Source organism: Channa argus, chromosome 10 (assembly GCF_033026475.1).
Source record: "Channa argus isolate prfri chromosome 10, Channa argus male v1.0, whole genome shotgun sequence".
Taxonomy (NCBI): domain Eukaryota; kingdom Metazoa; phylum Chordata; class Actinopteri; order Anabantiformes; family Channidae; genus Channa; species Channa argus.
In genome coordinates this window covers 15,799,636-15,820,670 of record NC_090206.1, presented here as the reverse complement: position 1 = coordinate 15,820,670, position 21,035 = coordinate 15,799,636, and the positions used below count along the sequence as shown (strand labels likewise).

The 21,035-nt window shown below is 38.1% G+C and overlaps 2 protein-coding genes across 2 annotated transcripts; one reads left to right on the top strand and one right to left on the bottom strand.

Moving 5' to 3' along the window:
- Positions 1-1,750: 1,750 nt before the first annotated feature.
- Positions 1,751-14,265, top strand: ehd1a (EH-domain containing 1a). The gene is made up of 6 exons (XM_067517963.1): positions 1,751-2,538; positions 6,670-6,767; positions 10,894-11,135; positions 11,984-12,154; positions 12,636-12,800; positions 13,157-14,265. Exons 1-6 carry the CDS (start codon positions 2,150-2,152, stop codon positions 13,688-13,690), a joined length of 1,599 nt encoding a protein of 532 aa, XP_067374064.1. The 5' UTR covers positions 1,751-2,149; the 3' UTR covers positions 13,691-14,265.
- A 4,252-nt stretch (positions 14,266-18,517) lies between these two features.
- Positions 18,518-20,244, bottom strand: map1lc3cl (microtubule-associated protein 1 light chain 3 gamma, like). Its single transcript, XM_067518372.1, has 4 exons — positions 20,037-20,244; positions 19,844-19,899; positions 19,641-19,747; positions 18,518-19,438 (listed from the first exon to the last, which is right to left on the bottom strand). Exons 1-4 carry the CDS (start codon positions 20,092-20,094, stop codon positions 19,249-19,251), a joined length of 411 nt encoding a protein of 136 aa, XP_067374473.1. The 5' UTR covers positions 20,095-20,244; the 3' UTR covers positions 18,518-19,248.
- Between the last annotated feature and the right edge of the window lie 791 nt (positions 20,245-21,035).

The window sequence follows — 21,035 nt, the reverse complement described above, 5'->3', positions numbered from 1 at the left end:
GCATGTAAAAGGTGAATTTTGATGGTCTAAAGGCCAAACTCTTCTGCGGGGATGGCACATTAAACTCTTATCACACTGAGTGAATTACCTTGATTTACTGGTGGCATGAGGGCGAAACTTAATTTTACAAGCAGTAAAAACCAAGATTAGGAGACAAAAGGCTAGAAGATGTTTGACTGAGCCTTTATTATTTGTGGGTAGTATTATGACATGGGGGTTTGGTCAAAAAATCTACATTAAAATAATTAGAATCCATGTAGTTGTCAAAGCCCAACCAAAAGAGGGCAGCATTATTTAATATGTGTGAAGCTTCGAACACATCTGTGCCACGTAAGTCAAGCATGTGGTATTATCTAATTTGTATATCTGAACTATTGCAGGAATATAGACGTTTCAGGGCACTGTAACATTAATCCTTTGATTCAGGTCCCCACGGAATTGGAAATATTCAAACACTCATATATCACAGATATCAAATGACAAAGAATGTTTACTGCACTTTAATGGGTTGTACCTGTGTATTCACTGCAGAGACAATAAAGCTGAATGTAATTTGATCTAATATACCCTGCATTTTAAATGTCAAAAATCACATTGTATTTTTATAACCACAAACCTTAAGTCTTCATAAGTACTTTAAATAGTAACCTTAAAGTAACCTTTAACTATTTGTCTCATGAAAAATAGGATGTAAATAAAAATAGTACAGCTATTCCTGTGATGAAATGAAAGCTTTTCATGGCTTTCCATTGCTGCCAGCTGTGTTGTTTCTATGGGTCTCACCAGCTGTAACAGCATCTCCATATGGAAAAACTCTGGCTTCCAGTGGAGCTGCTGTTATCTGTGGAGGGACACCTCTTGTCACCGCAAAGATGTTACGACTGATGGATTTGACTTTCAGAAGTTATTGAAATGTTTATAATTTTCTATTCAGTTTTTATGCAATGCTCATTTCTGTGCAGGTTTTTCTTTACAATAAAATAAAACTAATCATGACTGCCTGTTTTATGTCATACTATTGGAACAGAGAAAACTCTAAAGGGGAAACCTCACTTTTGTGTGTGTTTATGTTCGTGTGTGTGCTTGTATTTGTTAGTTATTTAGGGCCAAAAAGTGTTTTCCTAACTGAAGTAGGAACTTTGGGTAAAACAATGGCATTTTTGTCAGGGTTAGATTTGTGTTTAGTTTAGGAGTAGGGTATGGATTAAGCATTTGAGTGATGTGTAGGATTAGGGTTAGGTTTAGGAGCTAGGGAATGCATTATCCAAAATAAAGTCCGACAAGAATAGAAACACGAACATATGTGTGTGTGTGTGTGTGTGATGTACCTGTAATTTGATATATCTATCCTAAATGAAAATCGAAACCAAAACTACATTTAAATACAGCATATTACCAAAATAGTATGAACTTCTTATGTAATGGTTGCCAGTAGAATGATAAGGTTATATTTGATTTAACATGTAAAAAAATATTGGTATTATAGATCACTTAAAGTGTTTGGTTTTAACGCTGAAAGCAAGCAGAATAGATTAGAGTCACACCAAGTAATCGTAGACAATACGGTTTTGAATACTAGCAGTCAATAAATACATTTTGTTTTTCTGGCTCAATTAATGAGTATTATTTAATTATAAATAATATTATAAAGAATATATGGAAATGAAAGCATTTTTGACATCTCTGAGTGGCTGCACTCGTTGAGACTTTTATTGTGAAATCTAGGTTTCCGGAAACTGTGTGCCATCGTTCTTTTGTGGTGTTCAAATGACAGCCAGTTGCTACGTGAGTTAGCTGGTTCACCACTAAGAGTAGTGAGTCGTAGCAGGTTTACAGTCACAGTTGTGTGGCGTCTGACGATATCTCGGTACGTATTCCTACGTATTAATGTTAGAGTACAGCTGGCTATCTTACGTTAGCCAACTTAATCGGAAGAAGAGTCCTCCCCTGAACGTATAACTCGCAGTGTGTGGCTAGCTAGCTAAGAGGAGGGTGGGGATAAAAAACTTCCAAGACCTCGCCCAGCCGTCGCTTCACACTAGCAGGCAGCTACCTTTTTACGGTGTGAGAGATCCACGCCACTACACAAGAAAATCGTTCAAGGGGACACCAATACAGCGCCGTCGACTGAGGATAACAGTCAGTAATCATGTTCAGAAAAAACTTGAAGAAAGACCCTGAGCTGTTTCAGAATGTGTCGGAGGGGCTGCGGCGGCTTTATCGGAACAAACTATTCCCGCTGGAGGACACGTATCGATTCCACGACTTTCACTCCCCTGCACTCGAAGATGCCGACTTCGACAACAAGCCTATGGTCCTTCTGGTGGGTCAGTACTCCACCGGGAAGACTACATTCATCCGACACCTTATGGAGCAGGACTTCCCCGGTATGCGGATTGGCCCCGAGCCGACCACAGACTCTTTCATCGCCGTGATGCATGGTGAACAGGAGGGCGTGATACCGGGTAACGCTCTGGTTGTCGATCCAAAGAAGCCCTTCCGCAAACTCAACGCGTTTGGCAACGCGTTCCTCAACAGGTAAATTCAGTGCCAAGTCCCCTGACCACGTTAAGGAGCTTACACTGAGAAATTAGAAAAATGTTCAATACCAGAAGTTTAGGAGTCCTGGTAAAGATAGAGGTCCTTTATTCATGTAGAAATTGATTCACTATTCATTACTTAATACAGCTCTGTGGTAAGAGACGTGTCACAACATCACCCATTATTTAAATGCCCTCCCTACCAGTCCTGACAAGTACCGCGTTTTTTCCAAGTTAATTCAATATCCTGTTGCACAATCTTCCAGCAGAACGAAATTTGTGTGTGATGTTTTTTTAAATTTTATTTATTTTTTGTCGTTATCCAGACAAAATGCTTGTGTTTAATTTCAATAGCTAGGTTGAGGAGACAGTCTGTGTAAAAGCAAAGAACAGGAAGGTGCTTTCCAGCACATTATCAGATTCAAGATCAGAAATCCTTTCCCTTTCAGTTAGGACCAAATCCCAACAGGTAACACTGCACTTTTCCTCAGACACATCTCCCTCAAAGCATCTGGTAGAGTCACTTGTGACAACTTTATCTCACAGTATGGCCTCTTGAACATAAAAATGGTTCAAAGCAATGTTGCAAGGTAGGAAGTCGACCTTGTCCCGTCCTCTGATGTCTTTTCCATAAATTCAAAACCCCTGGCTGTGTCAGTGTAACCACGTGAGTAGAAGCCGTGAAGGCAGCTCCCTTATTTCTACTACATCTGAGCATGCCTGATGAACTCTTATCAAAAAGGGTTAAAGGTTTTTGAGTGACATGGTGACAGTATATCTCCTGACATACTGCTAAATTGAATCAGCAGTTGTTTTCCTAGGGTTACAATTAAGTTATTGTGGAAAGACATTAAGTTCATTAGAATTTTACATTCCCAATAACCTACACATTCAGACGCACACAATGTGCACTTACTGAGGTTTTAGGAATCACCCAGACTGACACTGATGTCTGGTAATCCCTCTAATGAAAAAATATCCCCATGGCAAAAACTAGTATTACTTAGGCTGGGTTTTAGCTACTCCAAGCAAGAGTGGAACATCTAACATTCAGCCATAATAGAAAACAGCAAAATAAAGACAGAAGAGAAAGTGAAACAAAAGACGCTATACAGAGAAAATGTGGTATGCAGTGTGTCTTTTAAACAAGTGTGAGTCAGAGTTATAATGCTACAAAATCTCAATCCAGTCTATTGTGTGGATTTATGATGACATCAAATGGCTAACATGTGATTGTTGATGGTGTCACTTCTTGTAGAGCATGTGGGGTTTCCCCCCTCTCTTTACAGTAACCAGTGTAATGTTACCCTGCAAACAGATGGGCAAAGGATAAATAAACAAATATTGGACTAATGTGGGAACAGTCATGATTCATATAATCAAGTGGGAACTACAGTCACAGGCTATATACAAACATTTAGACCTATCTGGGAAGTGTCAGTCTATTTCCCATTGTATTCTGCAAATTGTTTTCCTCTATTACATGGGGTGTTTGCTTTATCTTGCATGAGTATGGACAACTGCCAATGATACAAGTCAAAGAAAAGTGAAATAATTCATCTAGCTAATACTGAAAAAGTATTGGCAGTGTTTGCCTTCACAGGCCATGATTCACTGCGCTGGAGTTTATAACAGACATGGGGGGAAACCAGATAAGATTGTGTATAAACAAAGGCTATTGTCCATTGTAGCATAATTTTTCAAACTGTTGGACACAGTCCCGTTGTATCATGGGACTTGTGGTTTTCCATTTTTCTTTTATGGTGAGCAAAAGTGTTTTGATACACCTTTACCTATGGGTGGGTGAATGTATTTTTACTCGTAAAAGAAGAGAGGTGAAATCAAGGTTCACAATATATTTGTGGGGTAGAGGAGACTGTGATGGCATTTCTGCCATTAGGCTTTTCAAACATAGTCATTCAACCTGTGGATTAGCCTTTAAATATCAGGCTCAGATAAGTCTTATCCTGAATATAACCAGTTATTTATGAAGACTGTAAACAGAAATCAGTCATGGGATTCTCACACCTACAGTTTGCTCTCAGATATGGCAAACTCGCAAGACAAAAAGCTGGTGTATCTTGTAGCTTACCAATTTATCTCTCTTTTTTTTTTCTTTTTTTTTTTTCATTTGTGTTTTGTAACCGAATGGGTCAAGAGATCTTCCCACCATTCATGTAGATGGTTTGTACTGAATGTGTCTGTGAAAGTAACTCAATACTTCTCGTACACCTCCAGATAAACCTGCATATTTTTTAGCTTGTTTCCTTTTAGTTCAAAGGCCACTGCAGTCAGAGGGCCCCAGTTTATGTTCTTATGCTCCAGTCATTAGTCAGTAAAACCAGAGTCAGCAAAGTTTAGGTTCCGCATTGGCCGACCCCAGCCCACATTGTCCTGTTATTCCAGGACACTGACTCTGCACTTCACTGAGATAGGGGCTGACATCTGACATAGGGGCTAACACTGCTGTACAGAGCACGTAACAAACAAATACACACAAGGGCATTTGTGGATATTAACTTTATGTAATTCAAAGATTAATTATTTACACACACACACACACACACACACACACACACACACACACACACACACACACACACACACACACACAGTAAGATTTTAGAGGAAGTTAAAAAGTCACACAGTAATAAACCTTTATTTCCACATCCACAGTGCTAAAAGCCTCCCAGTTTCCTCTTCTCTTCATGAAGTTGAGGTTACTATGTTAGGGAAGTTCAAAGATCAAGATGTGGGACAGGAGATGACCTTCTCTTACAAGCTAATGTTAGACTAAGCTGGTGTTTAACCCAGGCCTTCATGCCAGGACAACTATCTTACAGAGAGGATGGGTTTCTCACTTTTTCAGGAAATAAACCAAACCAAAAATGGTTTAAATATTTTCAGGATCTTGGGCCCAAAGGCCTCGTCAGGGTCCTTTGAGTACATCTGAGCATTTTTCCTCCCAGCTCTGTGTGGTAGATGTTTGGATAGCTGGTTCAATGTAATCTTTAACATTTCTCATTATTACTGTAATACAATACCATATATTAGATTCACATGTAAGAAGTCATTCTCTCATATTTCTTTGTCTTGTTCTTTGTCCTTGGATTTTTCCTTTTTCCTCCCTGTGTGTAGTTTGAGAGCTCTGTTTGGATCTATGGTGTGTGTGGTTGCAGCAGGAATGTTAAAGCATGGTTGTCTTGGTCTTATGACCTGTTTCCTCTGAGCTCATGTTGTATCAGTTGAAATTGACTCAATAGCCAGCAGAGCAAGAAGGAGTACTATGAGCTGTGGGGTGTCTTAACAGTTCTCTTCTTTGTTCTGAGTAGGAGACGTGGGTTTATGCTAAATCCCTTATCCTTTCTGATGCTTTACCAGTGTTTGTATTTGTCTTAGATCGATTTCTGTTGGAGAGCAAACATAAATGCCCATTGTGTAATGACTTATGATTCATCAGGAATGACTTAGTACTACAATTTATAAAATATAATGTAATGTAAATTATAAACTCATTGTAAATTTAACATTATAACATAAAAGGTCTCTTATAAGCAAGTCCACTGGGTAAAATGTAACAGCATTATCCTCATAATCTCACTGGTTTTGTAGAAAGAACATTCTAAATCTGGTGCACTGTATCCACACATTTATTTTATATTGACTAATGTGCCCATTAGGATTTTGGTAATTTTTTTTGTGTATAAATATCAGAAAATGGAGAAAAGCTTCGTCATAATTTGCCAATATAATACGTTTTTATAATACCATAAGTGTACCAAATGTGTAGTATTTTTAACTGCAAGCACCTCTGAATATGGTAGACTAACTACAACCTGAACCTATAGTTTGCCTTATCACCTGTGTTTTAGCTCTTTCTTTTCCAATTAGGGCGTTACACTAATGTTAGTGCTTGAAAGCAAGGAAGTTCTTATTGAAGAGCTTCAGGAAAAAAAAGTATTTTTAAGGTCAAGCTTATGTAAGACACTTACCTGACTGGTTTATTGTGTGACTATCACCCTCCCTCACTTCCCTTATGTCTCATACTCTTACACATCCTGTTGACTTTTGTTTTTCCCCCAGTGTGCCATGTACTTCCTCCCATCTCACGCTTGTATTTTCTTGACAGGTTCATGTGTGCCCAGATGCCAAACCCTGTCCTGGAGAGCATCAGTATCATAGATACTCCCGGAATCCTGTCGGGGGAGAAACAGAGAATAAGCAGAGGTCAGATAATTGTTCACTTATAGTATTTTGTTAACACAGTCTTGTACGTGTTCTTTACTATAATCAGGATTTCTTGCACGTATGCATAACAAACTCACAGACAGTTGAAAGGAAGCTAAACTACACAGCCTATATACTTCCCTGAGTATCCCCCAGGTATTTTGTTTGGCATGCACTCTACTGAGTCAACCATAACACTCTTGCTCATAGTTCTGTCCTATACATATTTAACTCTTAACGCCCTTGGGTCCAAGTGTAACCAAACAGGTCATGTAAATGTGATGGAGGCTTTCACAGCTTGACATTGGCAAGGAGATAGCACAAAATGTATGAAGTTCATTTCCAGTCTCTATATTTATGGTTTTATATGCTGCCCTCCTTTTTGCTTCACACCTCTTATTTTTTTGTTTCTGTTTTGGAATTGGCCTTTGATTGTATTAAAGAGATTGACTTATAACAGTAACTGGAAACATTTCCTCACTGTATCACATATTTGTCATTCTGTGCACCCTCTCTGTTTATCTATGATGTAGATTGATGTAGATTATCAATGTATATCTGTCATTTCCCCATGCTTTGGAAACCAAAACTATTACTCCCTCAGCCCCAACAATGCTATGACCTGCAGGGTCACTTAAAAATTTGCCTTATACACAGTTTTTTTTTTGTTTTGTTTTGTTTTTTTCATGATGCTGCAGAAAAGCTTCTGCTTTTTCTACCTGATTTCAGTCCCTTTAAGAGGAAATCACTTACAAGTAATAGGGTTTTTGTGTACTATAGAGAAAGGAAGTGGAGTAAAACTGGCAAACGTAGACTTTCCCAACACGGCCTTCCTTCTCACCACATGTACAATGTGTAATGTGCACAGAGAAGATTCAATCTGCTCTTTATTACTGCATCTGATTTCCCACAAGAAGCAGCAAAAAGAAAAAGAAAACCATTACTGTGGAGAGAATAACAGTCAGTCATCAAAGGCAATTATTAAGCAAAAGTTTCAAACGTGCTTTGGTAAGAGCTTGTGTCTTTGTGAATTTGCTGCCTTGTTGTTCTATTTCATATAACTGCTGAATTTATATCTTTGAGATTTTGACATTTGTGACATTTTCTAGATAAAACCGTTAATCAATACAGACAACTTTCTATAAGTAGAAAGGTCAAAGAAGTCACATTAAACAACCTAAATTTCTACCAAAGTGTGTGTGTGTTAGTGTGTGGAGAGAGAGCAGGGCCAGACAAAATCTGATGTCTCTTACTTCAACAAAATATTGTTCTAATACATACATGCTAACACATTCTTATTTTCAGACACATGTATTTATTCAGTTTTTTTAAACAAAAACACTGTCTCACACACATACTTTTTACACACGTCATCCTATGCTCTGTTTCTGTATAAACACAGATGCAGTACTGTACTGCCCAGACATACTCTACTGTACTGTTTTATACATAAACAGAACTTATTAGATTGTGCAACTCGTGTGTGTGTGTGTGTGTGTGTGTGTCTGTCTACTCATAGACAGATATTAAGCTTGTACCAGGCTACAGGAAACTGTGCTATTATCAGAATTTCCCTCTCTTTGGTTATGTGCTAAAAACATCTGCCTGTGACTCGTCACACACCAGAGCTAAACATTTCTGTAGTTTAATGTAGAGTAGCATGGCACATAGTTTCCAAATAGCAAGGCAGTCAGTGTTTCATGCACAGATTCTCCTCCAGAGATTCATCACATGTAATTGTAGACATAAATACTTCAACAGAGACATAGTTAAAAGAAGTATGCATACAGAAAGAATGAAATCATGTTGCCCATTCATGGATTCCAAGCAATTTCATGTGATATTTTAGTCAACAACTATGATTCACTGATTTTTTTCTTGTTTAATTATGAGGTGACTGACTGTTTTGCAGAACTCCTGGGGTGTTTCCTATAGTCCTTGCTGATGAAATGATCAGAAAGAAAGTAATTTCTGAGAAACTAGGCCATAGGTCTAAGGACATGTGGCTGTAAAATACATAGATGTTAGGATAAGTTACACTCTGGTATTTGTATGGTAAATATGTAGCTTAAGCTAGCAGCTGGTTAGCCCATGGGGCCTGGCATAAAAACAGGAAAGAGGGCCTCCAACTTAAGGTAAGGTCTAACGCCAAATACAGATGTGAGTGTATGACACACCGTTCCTTTAATTATCCAGAAAAATGTATTGAAAATGTTTTCTAATTGTATCAGAAGTTAGATTTTCCAGGATGTCTATGCATATGGTAGACACATATTTGTCGATGCCATGTGCTATGTGCAGCTGTCTCTCTGTCTATTTTTCTGATCGTTAAAAACAGCCTTATGGAAGAATGAGTAAGTATCCTCCGCTGGCTCTCACAAGGATCTCGGACTTAAAATATTCCCCTTTTATCCCCATGTATCTCCATGTGTAATGTAATTCTTTTTGGACAGGGTGTTTTCCACTTACTGTGACTTACCCATCTCTTATTTCACCAGTGTTTTTTCTTTCAGTTTAAGTCACTTTGACTTTCTCTTTCTGTTTTTCTTGCTCAGTCTCTTTCTCTCCCTTCACATATATAGATGTCCAATTTTTTCTGTGTATCAGTCTATCTCCCATTAGATATACATACACAGACATAAAAGCTAACAATGCGGAAATGCCTGTGCAGCAGATCTGGCACTGATTGCTCAGCAGCTGACATGAACTTTTAGACCATCTGCATTCTTCTCTGATCAGATGACGCACATACTTTGATCAAAACCATAACTCTCTCTTTCTCACTACGTCTACATCTCCTCGTGGCAAAGGAAAAATTAGGAAGTTGGCCTATTTTATGTAATTTGAGTTAGCCCCATCTTTCTCAAATAATCAAACCAATGAATGGTATACTCAGAATTTTATACTCAGTGAGTTATACAACTCACAACTTTTTGTGTTACTTTAAATAATCATGGTGCATTTTATCAAAACACTTGTGTATACTGTCTGATTGAAGATTGTATTTTTTGCTGCCTTTTTTATTTGTCATTACTGGCAAGTTCTGTTTTTTTTTTTTTTTTTTTAATAAGCCACATTAATGAGCACTGTCACTGATAGAGGTCATGTGAAGTGAAACTAATACATGCTTTACATTGACAAACCAGGTTGTGCAAAAGCCAACAGGCTTAAATCATTTCTAGCTTTACACTCGCCTCTCTACCCTCTCAATAAAGCTAGTTAATAGGTAACCAGGGAAAACAGCCCTGTCTCTTAAAATACCCTTATCTAAATATTATTGGATCAGCAAAACTTAGAATAAAAACGTAAACCCAAAAATCAAACCTCCAACACACACACACCATTTATTTGACTGAACACCTTCAGTGATAGGTCACTAGCTGCTCAGTGGACTATCTGTAAACGTACTTTTCACTATGTGAGCTTTTATACAGACATGATAAGAATAGCAGACTGCAACTAATGGCTGTTTTCATTATTGGTTAATCTGGATTATTTTTTGGTTATTAACTGTATGACCAAGAAAGCTGTACAATATGTTTTGTATTTTATATACTTGCATAAATATCCACAAAAATAAATTAAAATAATCAATCATCTTAATCAATATACATTTTACATCAGTCAGTTTTAAACTATTGTGGACAAAACCCAATACTTCCTGATGTTTTTTACCCTAAAATCTACCTATAAGGCTACAGGACTTTTAGTTTGTTAATTTTGATGGAGGTAAAATAACACTGCATTCCTTCTTCCAGTAAGTTTTTCAATGTTGTAAGGGGGCAGCTAGATGTAGTAATTGAACCGTGAATATGGAAAATTAAATGATGTAGACTATTTCTAATGGCCAACTGTATACTTCTGATACAAATCTGAAAAGATAATTAGCTGTGTGTTGCTCTTTGAAAGCATCTGGCTGCCTCAGTGTTTCGGAATGTCACTAATATCAAATGTTGTTTCCACCCTAAATACACGACTCATGTTATTCTGACCTTGTCATTGCAGACTAAAAGCCCATTAAGACAACTGTAGACAAGCTAATGACCAGACATTTTAAAAAGTTTTTAGAAGGCACAGTACTCCTTCATATTCCGTCCCCTTTATTTCATTTTTTTTGTCTCTCCAGGTTATGACTTTGCTGCAGTACTGGAGTGGTTTGCCGAGCGTGTCGACCGCATCATCCTTCTGTTTGATGCCCACAAGCTGGACATCTCCGATGAGTTTTCCGAAGTGATCCGAGCTCTCAAGAACCATGAGGACAAAATGCGTGTGGTGCTGAACAAGGCAGACCAGATCAGCACTCAGCAACTGATGAGGGTTTACGGAGCACTGATGTGGTCTCTGGGTAAAATCATCAACACTCCGGAGGTAAAAAGCATTAGTTTTTCACATTTGTGGTTTTGAGTAATCTACATATTTATTGCACTGGACTGTGTCAAAACTTTTGTTCTATATCCTACACAAACACAAACAACTTGCGTACCTCAGCTGACAATCAGCTGTTGGACATACCCAGAACGCGTTCGCAGTCTGTTAATGTTTTGAGGGAAACTCTTAAGTGGGTCTGGACAGAGGTAAGACGAATTTTCCAAGGACAAGAGTAATTGAATATTAACATATTCCATGATTGTTCTAGCCAGTGTTCTCACCATGTTATTGTAACAAAAGATGTCAGGGAAAAATGTAAAAAGTACTGAAAAGTGAAAGGCAGTTTTATTACCATTCCTTTTAAGATCCTATATCCTTCTTGACACAAGGGACATGACTTGTCTTATGACTTTTTCTTGACTGGTTAATGTTTGATTTGGGGCCATATTAATAAACGAATCTGAGAGTAGCCTTTGGTTCATGTAGAAAATTATTCATTGACTTTGCATTGCTTTAAAAAAACCTCTCTACATGAAGCAAAACAAAGTACGTTCTCAATGTAGGTTCTTATTATTTAATATGTTTATTTTTATTAATTATATATATGGTCTTATTTTTACTATATTCATTTTTGCTTTACTTCACAGTCTTCCCCTCACAATCCTGTAATATATTATCACCCATCCTATTCGTCCTTTCATGAGTTTAATTATGTATTTCTGTGTTTATTTATACATTCTTTACCAGGTTATTTAACCTGTGGAAGAATCTTGTCCTATCGGTGAGGGCTCTAAAATGTAGCAAAGGATGGTAGAGAGAGAGATTAATTTGTGCAAACATTATTCCAGGTGGTGCGCGTGTACATCGGATCATTCTGGGCTCAGCCATTGTTGGTCCCAGACAACAGGAAGTTGTTTGAAGCAGAGGAGCAGGACCTGTTTGTGGACATCCAGTCATTGCCACGTAACGCAGCACTACGCAAACTCAATGACCTCATCAAACGAGCGCGCCTCGCTAAGGTCGGTTATCAAAACGACACAATTAGCTCTGTGAAGCGAATTGTGGCTTCAAGCCAAATGCTAGCATCAGCATGCTAACTGGCTTATAATGATGTTCGGCTGGTATAATGTTTAATCTGTTCACTATCTTAAGTTAGGGTGTCAACATTTTAGCATTTGATAAACAACACAAAAAACAAAGTCCAGTTGAGGCTGATGGCTGTGTTATTAGTTTTACAGGTGATGTCAGCAGATTAAACCTTAAGAGACAATCAAAACGTTACAAGGGACATGCGTTTGACAGTTATTTTTAGCAATCTGCTTGTGTGTGTGTCTGCATGTGATCATTATAACAATTTAATAAACTGTTACCCTTGACATGTTTTAAGTGGAGTGTGGGTTGTGACGCATAAAACAGTTAATTACCTACATCAAAACTCAGTACAGTACAGTAATCTTTTATTGCTATTTGAAAATTTGTCATTTCTTTTATGGTGTCCAGGTACAAGCCTACATTATCAGCTCTCTGAAAAAAGAGATGCCAAGTGTGTTTGGAAAGGACACAAAGAAGAAGGAACTTATAGCAAACCTGGGAGAGATCTACCATAAAATAGAGAAGGAACACCAGATCTCACCTGGAGACTTCCCCAATCTTGCTAAAATGCAGGTGAGATTGGAAAAAAAAAAACCCAAAACAAATGAAGATGCATCTCAGCAACTACACACTACTGATATAGTATCCAGAGATACAGTTTTAATTAAATAACAATTTTTGGTGCCTTCTCTGTTTCTAGTGTTACACGAAGTGTTAGTTAGTTCGGATTAATTTGACCTTCACGCAATTACTCTCCTCACATCTTTGCCCTTCTTTCCTATCTTTGCCCCTCAGGATGGGCCAGGACCAGGATGATATTTATTTTTCCTGGCTTGTCAGGAAGTCCTGCTACTTCCTTCTACTCCCATTGGTAGCCATTGGAGACTGATATATTTCTATCAGTAACTGCTGTTTTTTTCTTACTCAAGGAGCTGCTGAATGGCCAGGATTTCTCCAAGTTTGCTGCCCTGAAGCCCAAGCTGCTGGAGGCTGTGGAAGACATGCTTGCCAACGACATCGCCCGTCTCATGGCCATGGTACGCCAGGAAGAAGCCTCCATGCCGAGCCAGAGTGTCAAGGGTGGAGCCTTTGAGGGAACCATGAGTGGTCCCTTTGGTCACGGCTACGGTGAGGGGGCCAGTGAAGGCATTGATGAGCTGGAGTGGGTGGTGGGGCGTGACAAACCATCATATGATGAGATCTTCTACACCCTTTCCCCTATCAATGGCAAAGTATCTGGTGCTGCAGCCAAGAAGGAGATGCTGAAGTCCAAGCTGCCCAACACAGTGTTGGGAAAGATCTGGAAGCTAGCAGATGTGGATAAAGATGGCCTGCTTGATGACGAGGAGTTCGCCCTTGCCAACCACCTAATCAAGGTTAAGCTGGAGGGCCATGAGCTACCACCCACGCTTCCTGATCATCTGGTGCCCCCTTCGAAACGGGGAACAGTCCTCCAGGCCTAAAGGAGTGGGGGGGGAACCTGGAGAAAAGCCATGTTAACGCTTTCTGTCATGTTTAGGACTCTCCAGACAAATACTCCAACCACAAGCATGAACAGCATCATCCTCCATCAAGCTGTGAGTCTCTGGGCATCCTTCCACACTGAAGATATATCTCTGTGATCTTTTTCAGCAGAAAGAGACTCGAGGGTTTCGGGGGGGGGGGCAGGTCCATCTATGTGCATTGACAAATAATAGTCAGGTCCATGTTAGAGATAAACGGGGAAAGGTGGGGTTGTCAACCGATGAAAGGACATTACTGGATCATGAACTGATGGGTAGTTGAAGGTTGCATGATGGGGCTGAACATGGATTTGTGCATTCTGTGTAAAAGATGTCTTATAAGCAAACAGTTAACAATGTTATATGTTGGTCCAAAGAAATATAGTTTTTTCCATTAGGAGAGAAAGAGGAAATAAATCAAAACAGCTTAGAATTGTTTTATCTATATTTTTGTATTTCCTGACTGTTAACTTGGACTCTTTCTGAATGCTTCCCTTTTTATTTTTTGCCAGATAAATAAAGAGGAATATGCATCATTCAATTTGTGATTATTTGGATTTTTATATATCTTACTATGATGTACATTATTTTGAATGATTAATTTGAAATGCCCTAATTTCCATACTGTCAGTAAAGTCTAATTTCCCTCTGTATTCAAGCCAGAGTCAAAGCAGAGGCTTTAGGAGGACAGATGAGGCAATTTATTAATGAAAATAATTTCTTACTGCGTATTTGTCAGGCAAATTAAAAATTTCTTACAGGCTCAGGGAGGAGCACAATCAGAAAGTCAGGAAACTCTCACATATGAGACTCATTCAATTCTAATGTGACTGCTTTTAACGTTCACCTCAAAAACATACACTATTTGATAACCTGAACAAGTTGACTCTACTCGTAGGGCTGTTTGCGTAATTCAAATTGCATCTAGTGAAAAGAAACTCAAATGTAAATTGGATACACCACAATACTTCGTACTGAATTTGATCATAAAAATTTAAGCAGTTATGTGTTTTCCCATGTGAACTTTTTTTACGATTGAAAGCAGCAACAAAGCCACGGCATATTCTTGTACATTATCCTACTTCTCTGGTCGTGTATGTTTCCACATTTCCATATCTATCTCCCTTAGCTTCAAAACATCAGCTGGTTGCTTTTCAGTTTTTCTGGTCCTCGACTCAGTCAAGAATCATTAATCTGCCTTTCAAAAAAGCACTTCCATGCTCAGTTTTCACCTAATGCTCCCAGTCACAAGTCCGTCCTTTATCAGGACACTCCTTGATAGACACTCACTGCTTTTTTGCTCAGTTATTCACTTATCAGTCAGAGATGCGTGATCTGCACAAGCAGTTTTTATACAGGCAGCAGCAGATTTCCTGTCTGATAAAAGTCCAGGGGCGCTCTCTTCTGTCTTGATAAGTTATTACAGGTCTTGTGTTTAGACAAACTTACATTATGGGCCAATAGTAACACCCACACATAGTTGTCTAGCGGTATCTGCTGCAGTCACAGCACTGCTCACCTGTGACTCATATAATGCGTTGATAAGAAAAGGCCCAAAAAATGCCTTGTATATTATTTACCGAGAGCATCATCTGTGGTGCAAATAGAAATTATTTTATGGATTTATTTAACCAGGAAGAGTTTAAAATGTGTCATAGTGGAGTTGCACTTTAAACAAACGTTTTGGTTGTGACCCCTAAAAGATGAGGTCAAAGCCATTTGTGACCACATATTTCCAAAAGATGGGTGAAGGACCATTCAGTATTTTACAAACAAAGCAAGGCCTTGAAAAATAATTATTTTTTTCTGGACCCATTAAGAGTTCATGTCCCTACCTACAGTGTGTGTACTACTGACCTAGGACATTAATGATAGTGGCTGGATAATATAAATGTAATAAACACAATGAAAGGGAATGCTGCAGGACAGATAAACACAGATTTAGAGTAGTTTAAAATTATTTAAAAAGTATTATGAGGTCCATAGAAATACTCCACTTGGATAATCATTTCTGTCTGATATTCAATCTTTTTTTGATTGCCTTGTTTAAAATTCTTAAACTCATAGTTTCTCTTCCTTGATTGCATGATGCAAATTATACCAATTATACTAATTTTGTATACAAAGTTTAACTACTGAAGATACATTCTATTCTAGACATCGCAAATCTTGTACCCACACATCTTAAAGTACAAAAACACAAATAATACCCATATATCAGTTTGCACTTACATTAAACATATTAAACACCAAATAACAAAAACTACTAGACTGCCTTCCAAATCCCAAGAGAAGGACATTGTATGTCTGAAAGAAAATGCAGTGTAAATATAACTAGAATATGTGGTAATTGGTGGAAATACCAGTGGTTTCACATACATAAATACAAAAAGAGTTTAAATGACTACTACTGTATAAATCACCATTGAAATGTGAAGGAATGTAGTACTTACAATAATGTTAGACCAGATAGTTTATTACATATCTATAGACTAATACAACATAATAAAAAAAAATAGGATAAAGGTATATACAATTTCAAATACTGACTTCTCTGTTTTCTCCAGTACTGTCTATATAATCTGGATGACATGATATGATGATTTAATTATAAAAGGGAGCAAAGTAATATTCAGAAATGTGCTCATATATTATTCAATTGCATTAAAATAATATATATTATCATGCTACTATTTGATGTACCACATTGCCTGCTATGTGAGGCCTAAATTCAGTGCAGACGAAGAAGTATATATATATATATATATATATATATATATATATATATATATATATGCAGTATTTGTTAAGCAAGCTAAAATAAGAGACAACAATTAGGAATGTGCTGTAAAGTCCTTCAGAAATCTGTGGAACAGCAGTTGGAACAGATGATTTACAGCTGGTAGTAGCCTTAGTCTTTCTTGTGCTTTGGTAATGATAATGTATTGACACGAAGGTGCTAAAATGCCCACAGTGGTGTGAAATGAGAGGCGGCTTGACTGTACGTGCCTTTCTTCTGTACACTGTGTGCTTGGAGAGCTGTTGCCCTCCTCCACTGTATATCTCCACTTTACATTGTTTCCCTTTTCCTGTCGTCCTCTGTTTGGACTGGCCTCCTTTTCCCTCTTCCTTCCTTTTCATCCCCTGTTTATAAAAGACAGTTTTCCCTGTTTTCCTACTCCTGTTGCTTGGTTTTACATCTTTATTCCCATCATTCCCACCCTCAGTGTTTTGGATCACATTTGTCCCTTGCATGTCTGAAAATAGTCCCTCTAGCCTTCTGACACACTGACCCCTGCAGATAGTTGACTGGATCAGGCAGTAGCACACTCATGTGGAGGGAGTGCCACTTCTTAGAGGCATGTGAGGAATGAGGCACCTGTACAATACAATATTAGTGCAAGTACACAGAGAAAGTATTGGATTTGAGGGGCAATCCACCCATGACCTCAAATACAACAGATCCTTACCAAAAAATACAAATTGGCAACACATTTGATGTGTTTTAAATTTCAGAGGCACTACAGTTTTAAATTAATATTTGGACATTTCCATGCAGAAAAATAAAAATTGCAGCCACTGTAAAACTACTTCACAGTGGCTTCAGAAAGTATTTCGACCCCCATCACTCTTTGCAGTTTATTGAGTTGTAATTTTCTCATTTTTTTTAATTGGATAAAGTCACCATTTTACCAACTATCTACACTAAATAACTAATAGTAATGAAGTTAAAATATGCTCTATTATTCAGAATCTAGACCTGAAAGGGTCAGTAAGAATTGTATGTGTATGAGCCAACCAGGGTTTCCTTTGTTTGTGCTTATATTGTGCATGGTGAGGTTAGTTAGATTAAGAAGCGTCTGTGTACGCGTACTGATGATGTCATTAACGACGTCATATAGCTGCCTTTGAAGTTGTCATTGAAGACCTTTTAAGTATTTTGAAACTAGTTGGCGTAGTAACAATGTGTATATATATATATATATATATATATATATATATATATATATATATATATATATGATGAACAATGATGAATATTAAAAAAAGATCCATCAAAGACACGTTGCATTCAAATAAAAGATGATAGGATATTCTATGTTGATTAGATCTCTAGAATTTCTTGGTAACAATTTATGATAATGGTACATCAACAGTCATAAATTACTGTTTGTAATACCAGACATTATCAGCGTTTTCTATTTGTTAAATTATTAATTTAAAAAAGAATTTCAGCTGTATGGGCATTACAGACGATTTTAAGTGCATCAATTTATTTGGATAAAGCTACCATAAAACATACACATTTTGTGTACATTCTGTACAAGCTGTATTAGTACATATAATTTTATGTACTATCTACTAATGTATGTAATTGTAATTAATGATTTATGATAATGATACACATTATGATTTAAATTTTTCAGTTGTTGCATTGGTATATTGTCTGTACATTGATAAATGCAGGAAACACTGCTGTAGAGTTATGATAATACACAAAGTATTACATGTGTAAACTCATGTACAACCCTTGTTGTATAATCAGATAGGTTAATGGTTATTTATCTTTCTGCCTCTAATAAGTTTGGCATAAAGTCTCAAAACTAAACTTATGACATAGGAACTACACAGAACTGTTACAAGTATAATACTTCAGTAAATGAGAAACAGATTTTGTATCTAAACATCTACATTTTTTTTTATTTTCTTCTCTTATTGGTTGACAAATATTGGAAATGTATTTATTTAAAATTAACAAAAATGTGCAATAAAACAAATGAGTCTGAATTAAAAAATGAAGTTAATAAAAGACAATAATTTCTTTATTTTGAGGGATTCTGACAGCTGGTTTAAGAACACATCTGAGAAACATAAAGCACTGAGCGCCTTAAGAGCCTGGAGCATAATTTCACATTTTTGAGGGAAGACAATGATGCAGAAACAATCAGAGACAGGAGAGGAGGGAGGGGTGTGGGAAGGGAGGGGAAGTGCTAAAGATTCTGTCTGACTTCCAGAAAGATTAGTGTAAAAAGTTTTGTTTGCATTGACCTGTTCAATCTGTCACAGCACCACTGTTTTGGCCTGTGAAAAAAAAAAGCCATAATCATAATATTGTGTTGATGATGACGGAGCAAAAGGGGTCACTTCCTTCAAGTCTGTTTCATCTCCTTTTTTTCTTGTTTGAAAGCCATTATTTATATTGACTTCTACTTTCAATTCTATTATCTAATAATAAAATCAAACAGCCCACAAAAAACACTTCCTCAGGGTGAGTCTGTGCTACCTCAGACCAGTTTTGGCGCCAGTGCCAAAGCAATGAGGAAGGAGTGTGGACTGATTTGCTGTTTTAAAGTCCAGAAAAGTTCTTGAGGTAGGCTGACATACAGTTCAGGACTAAAAACTGGACACAAACAGTCTTGGCTCGACTCAGTTTGTCCTTTTTTTTAAATTGCAGTATGGTTGTGTGGTGTCACAACAATTGGGGGTTTTGGTTCAGTTCATTTTTATCTTCTTCAAGCTCAGCGGGGAGGCCTGTCTGCTGATTGGGCCGCTCCGAACATCTCCTGTGAGGCGTAAGTGATGTAGAGGAAGCCATCTGCGTCACTGTAGCGGGAATAAATCTCCCCCATGCTAGAAGACATGCAGGACATGCTCTTTTCTGCCACCAGGAGAAACAGAGCCTGGCTGGAGTCCTGAGCAATCTTACTTCTAAAATAAAGAAAGTTGAAGAGGAGGACAAATGATGCAGGACAAATTGTGAGGGTTGAAAAGCTTGGAGAGCACAATGGAAAATCTGACAACCATGTGGAGAAGGTGCAGACAGGGACTGGTTGACAAGCCAACAGCAGCTATGTCATGTGATTCAAAAACATCCTGCACATCACAGCATATAGTGTCACCGCTTATTTACCTGAGAAGGCAGAAAAACTGACCCAAGGTCAGCTCGTAGGGAACCAGGAACTTCGTTTTGTCCAACAGGGGGAGAGTCTTTTCACGGATGTAACGTTCAACAATCACCTGAGCAGAAAGGACACCTGTGATGAGCTAATGGTGGAATCTCACACAAAAGTCTAATTCAGGATTTAAATGCATTCAGTTTGTAAAATGACTCACTGGCAACTTGTTGGGGAATTTAGAGCGAATACTGCACACTTCATGTTTTCTTGTTGCTAAATAGAAGTGAGGACATAAACACATTTTACACTTTCAAAACAAGGTCCATACACTGAGAGTTCAATGTGTAGCTGCGAGTGTGTGTAGCAATAACAATATAATAACTAACAGATCAAGCAAGAATGTAACCTACCGAGGCATTTCCTCTGCTTGAAGGGCATCATCTCCATGGATTTTTCAAAAGGAGCCATGTTGGTTTGTTGCTTGGGGGTGGGGTTCGCAGAGACTTTAGGTGATAAAGTTGTTGTGACTGGTGGTGCTTGCTGTGGTGGTCCTGCCGAGGCTGACAGTGAAGTCCCCTCAAGTGGAAGAAAGCAAACCCAAATGAGCCCCTGCCACTGATGCTGTTTTTATAAGATACAGAGCAGGGAGGAGTTGAAATCTGACACCAACAAACAAAGACACACTCCATTGCAGAGATGCATCTGTGTGTGTGTGTGTTTGTGTGTGGGTGTGTGTGTCTGTGAGCTCCTCACTGGTTTAAACCAGATTCTCTTGTACTGGTTATCTCACTGATTCTCACATCCACTTGTGATGATAGTGCTCTGGTCACGTACACACCCACACAGGCACAAGCATGAAGTGTAACGATGGCAGCGCACCATGTGAAGGGCTTAAACGATACGGGATATTCAAGATTCGACACAGATATTCAGCAACACCAACACCAACCACACCTTAAACACGGCTGCACAACCCACACGCTCACTCTGAAAGACCTCATGAATTCAACCAATACGCACACACATTTTGTTAACTTGTGACCTTTGACCTCACCGGATAGCCACGATGCACATGCAGTCACCTTGGAAACCACAGTATTTAAATTAGTCTCACCTCCACATTGATTTAATAGCTGCTTTGGAGCTTTTTGAACATATCACACAATAGGTAAGTGAAATTTAGGCAGTAGATCCTCGATACAGCCGAAGAATGAAGCAAACTCCATCTACTGCAGCAGATATTGTGGTGCCACTGAAAGCTCAAAACCTGCTACAAAAGTAAGTGAAGACTGTTTTGCCAATTTTGCAAGAATTGATAAAAGAGCTATATATATTTCTTTATTTCTTTTTCTAACATTTAGTCAGCAAAGAAACAACTGAAAGCACAAATTGTTCCACTCGGATGTGAC

Bases quoted from the DNA above. Each gene is read 5' to 3' on its own strand.
- ehd1a (XM_067517963.1), top strand. From the start codon at position 2,150: ATGTTCAGAAAAAACTTGAAGAAAGACCCTGAGCTGTTTCAGAATGTG. The intron at 11,136-11,983 runs GTAAAAAGCATT...ACATTATTCCAG, and splicing joins AAATCATCAACACTCCGGAG to GTGGTGCGCGTGTACATCGG. The intron at 12,155-12,635 runs GTCGGTTATCAA...TATGGTGTCCAG, and splicing joins AACGAGCGCGCCTCGCTAAG to GTACAAGCCTACATTATCAG.
- map1lc3cl (XM_067518372.1), bottom strand. From the start codon at position 20,094: ATGGCTCCTTTTGAAAAATCCATGGAGATGATGCCCTTCAAGCAGAGG. The intron at 19,900-20,036 runs GTAGGTTACATT...ACTTCTATTTAG, and splicing joins CAAGCAGAGGAAATGCCTCG to CAACAAGAAAACATGAAGTG. The intron at 19,439-19,640 runs GTAAATAAGCGG...TCTTTATTTTAG, and splicing joins CAGTTTTTCTGCCTTCTCAG to AAGTAAGATTGCTCAGGACT.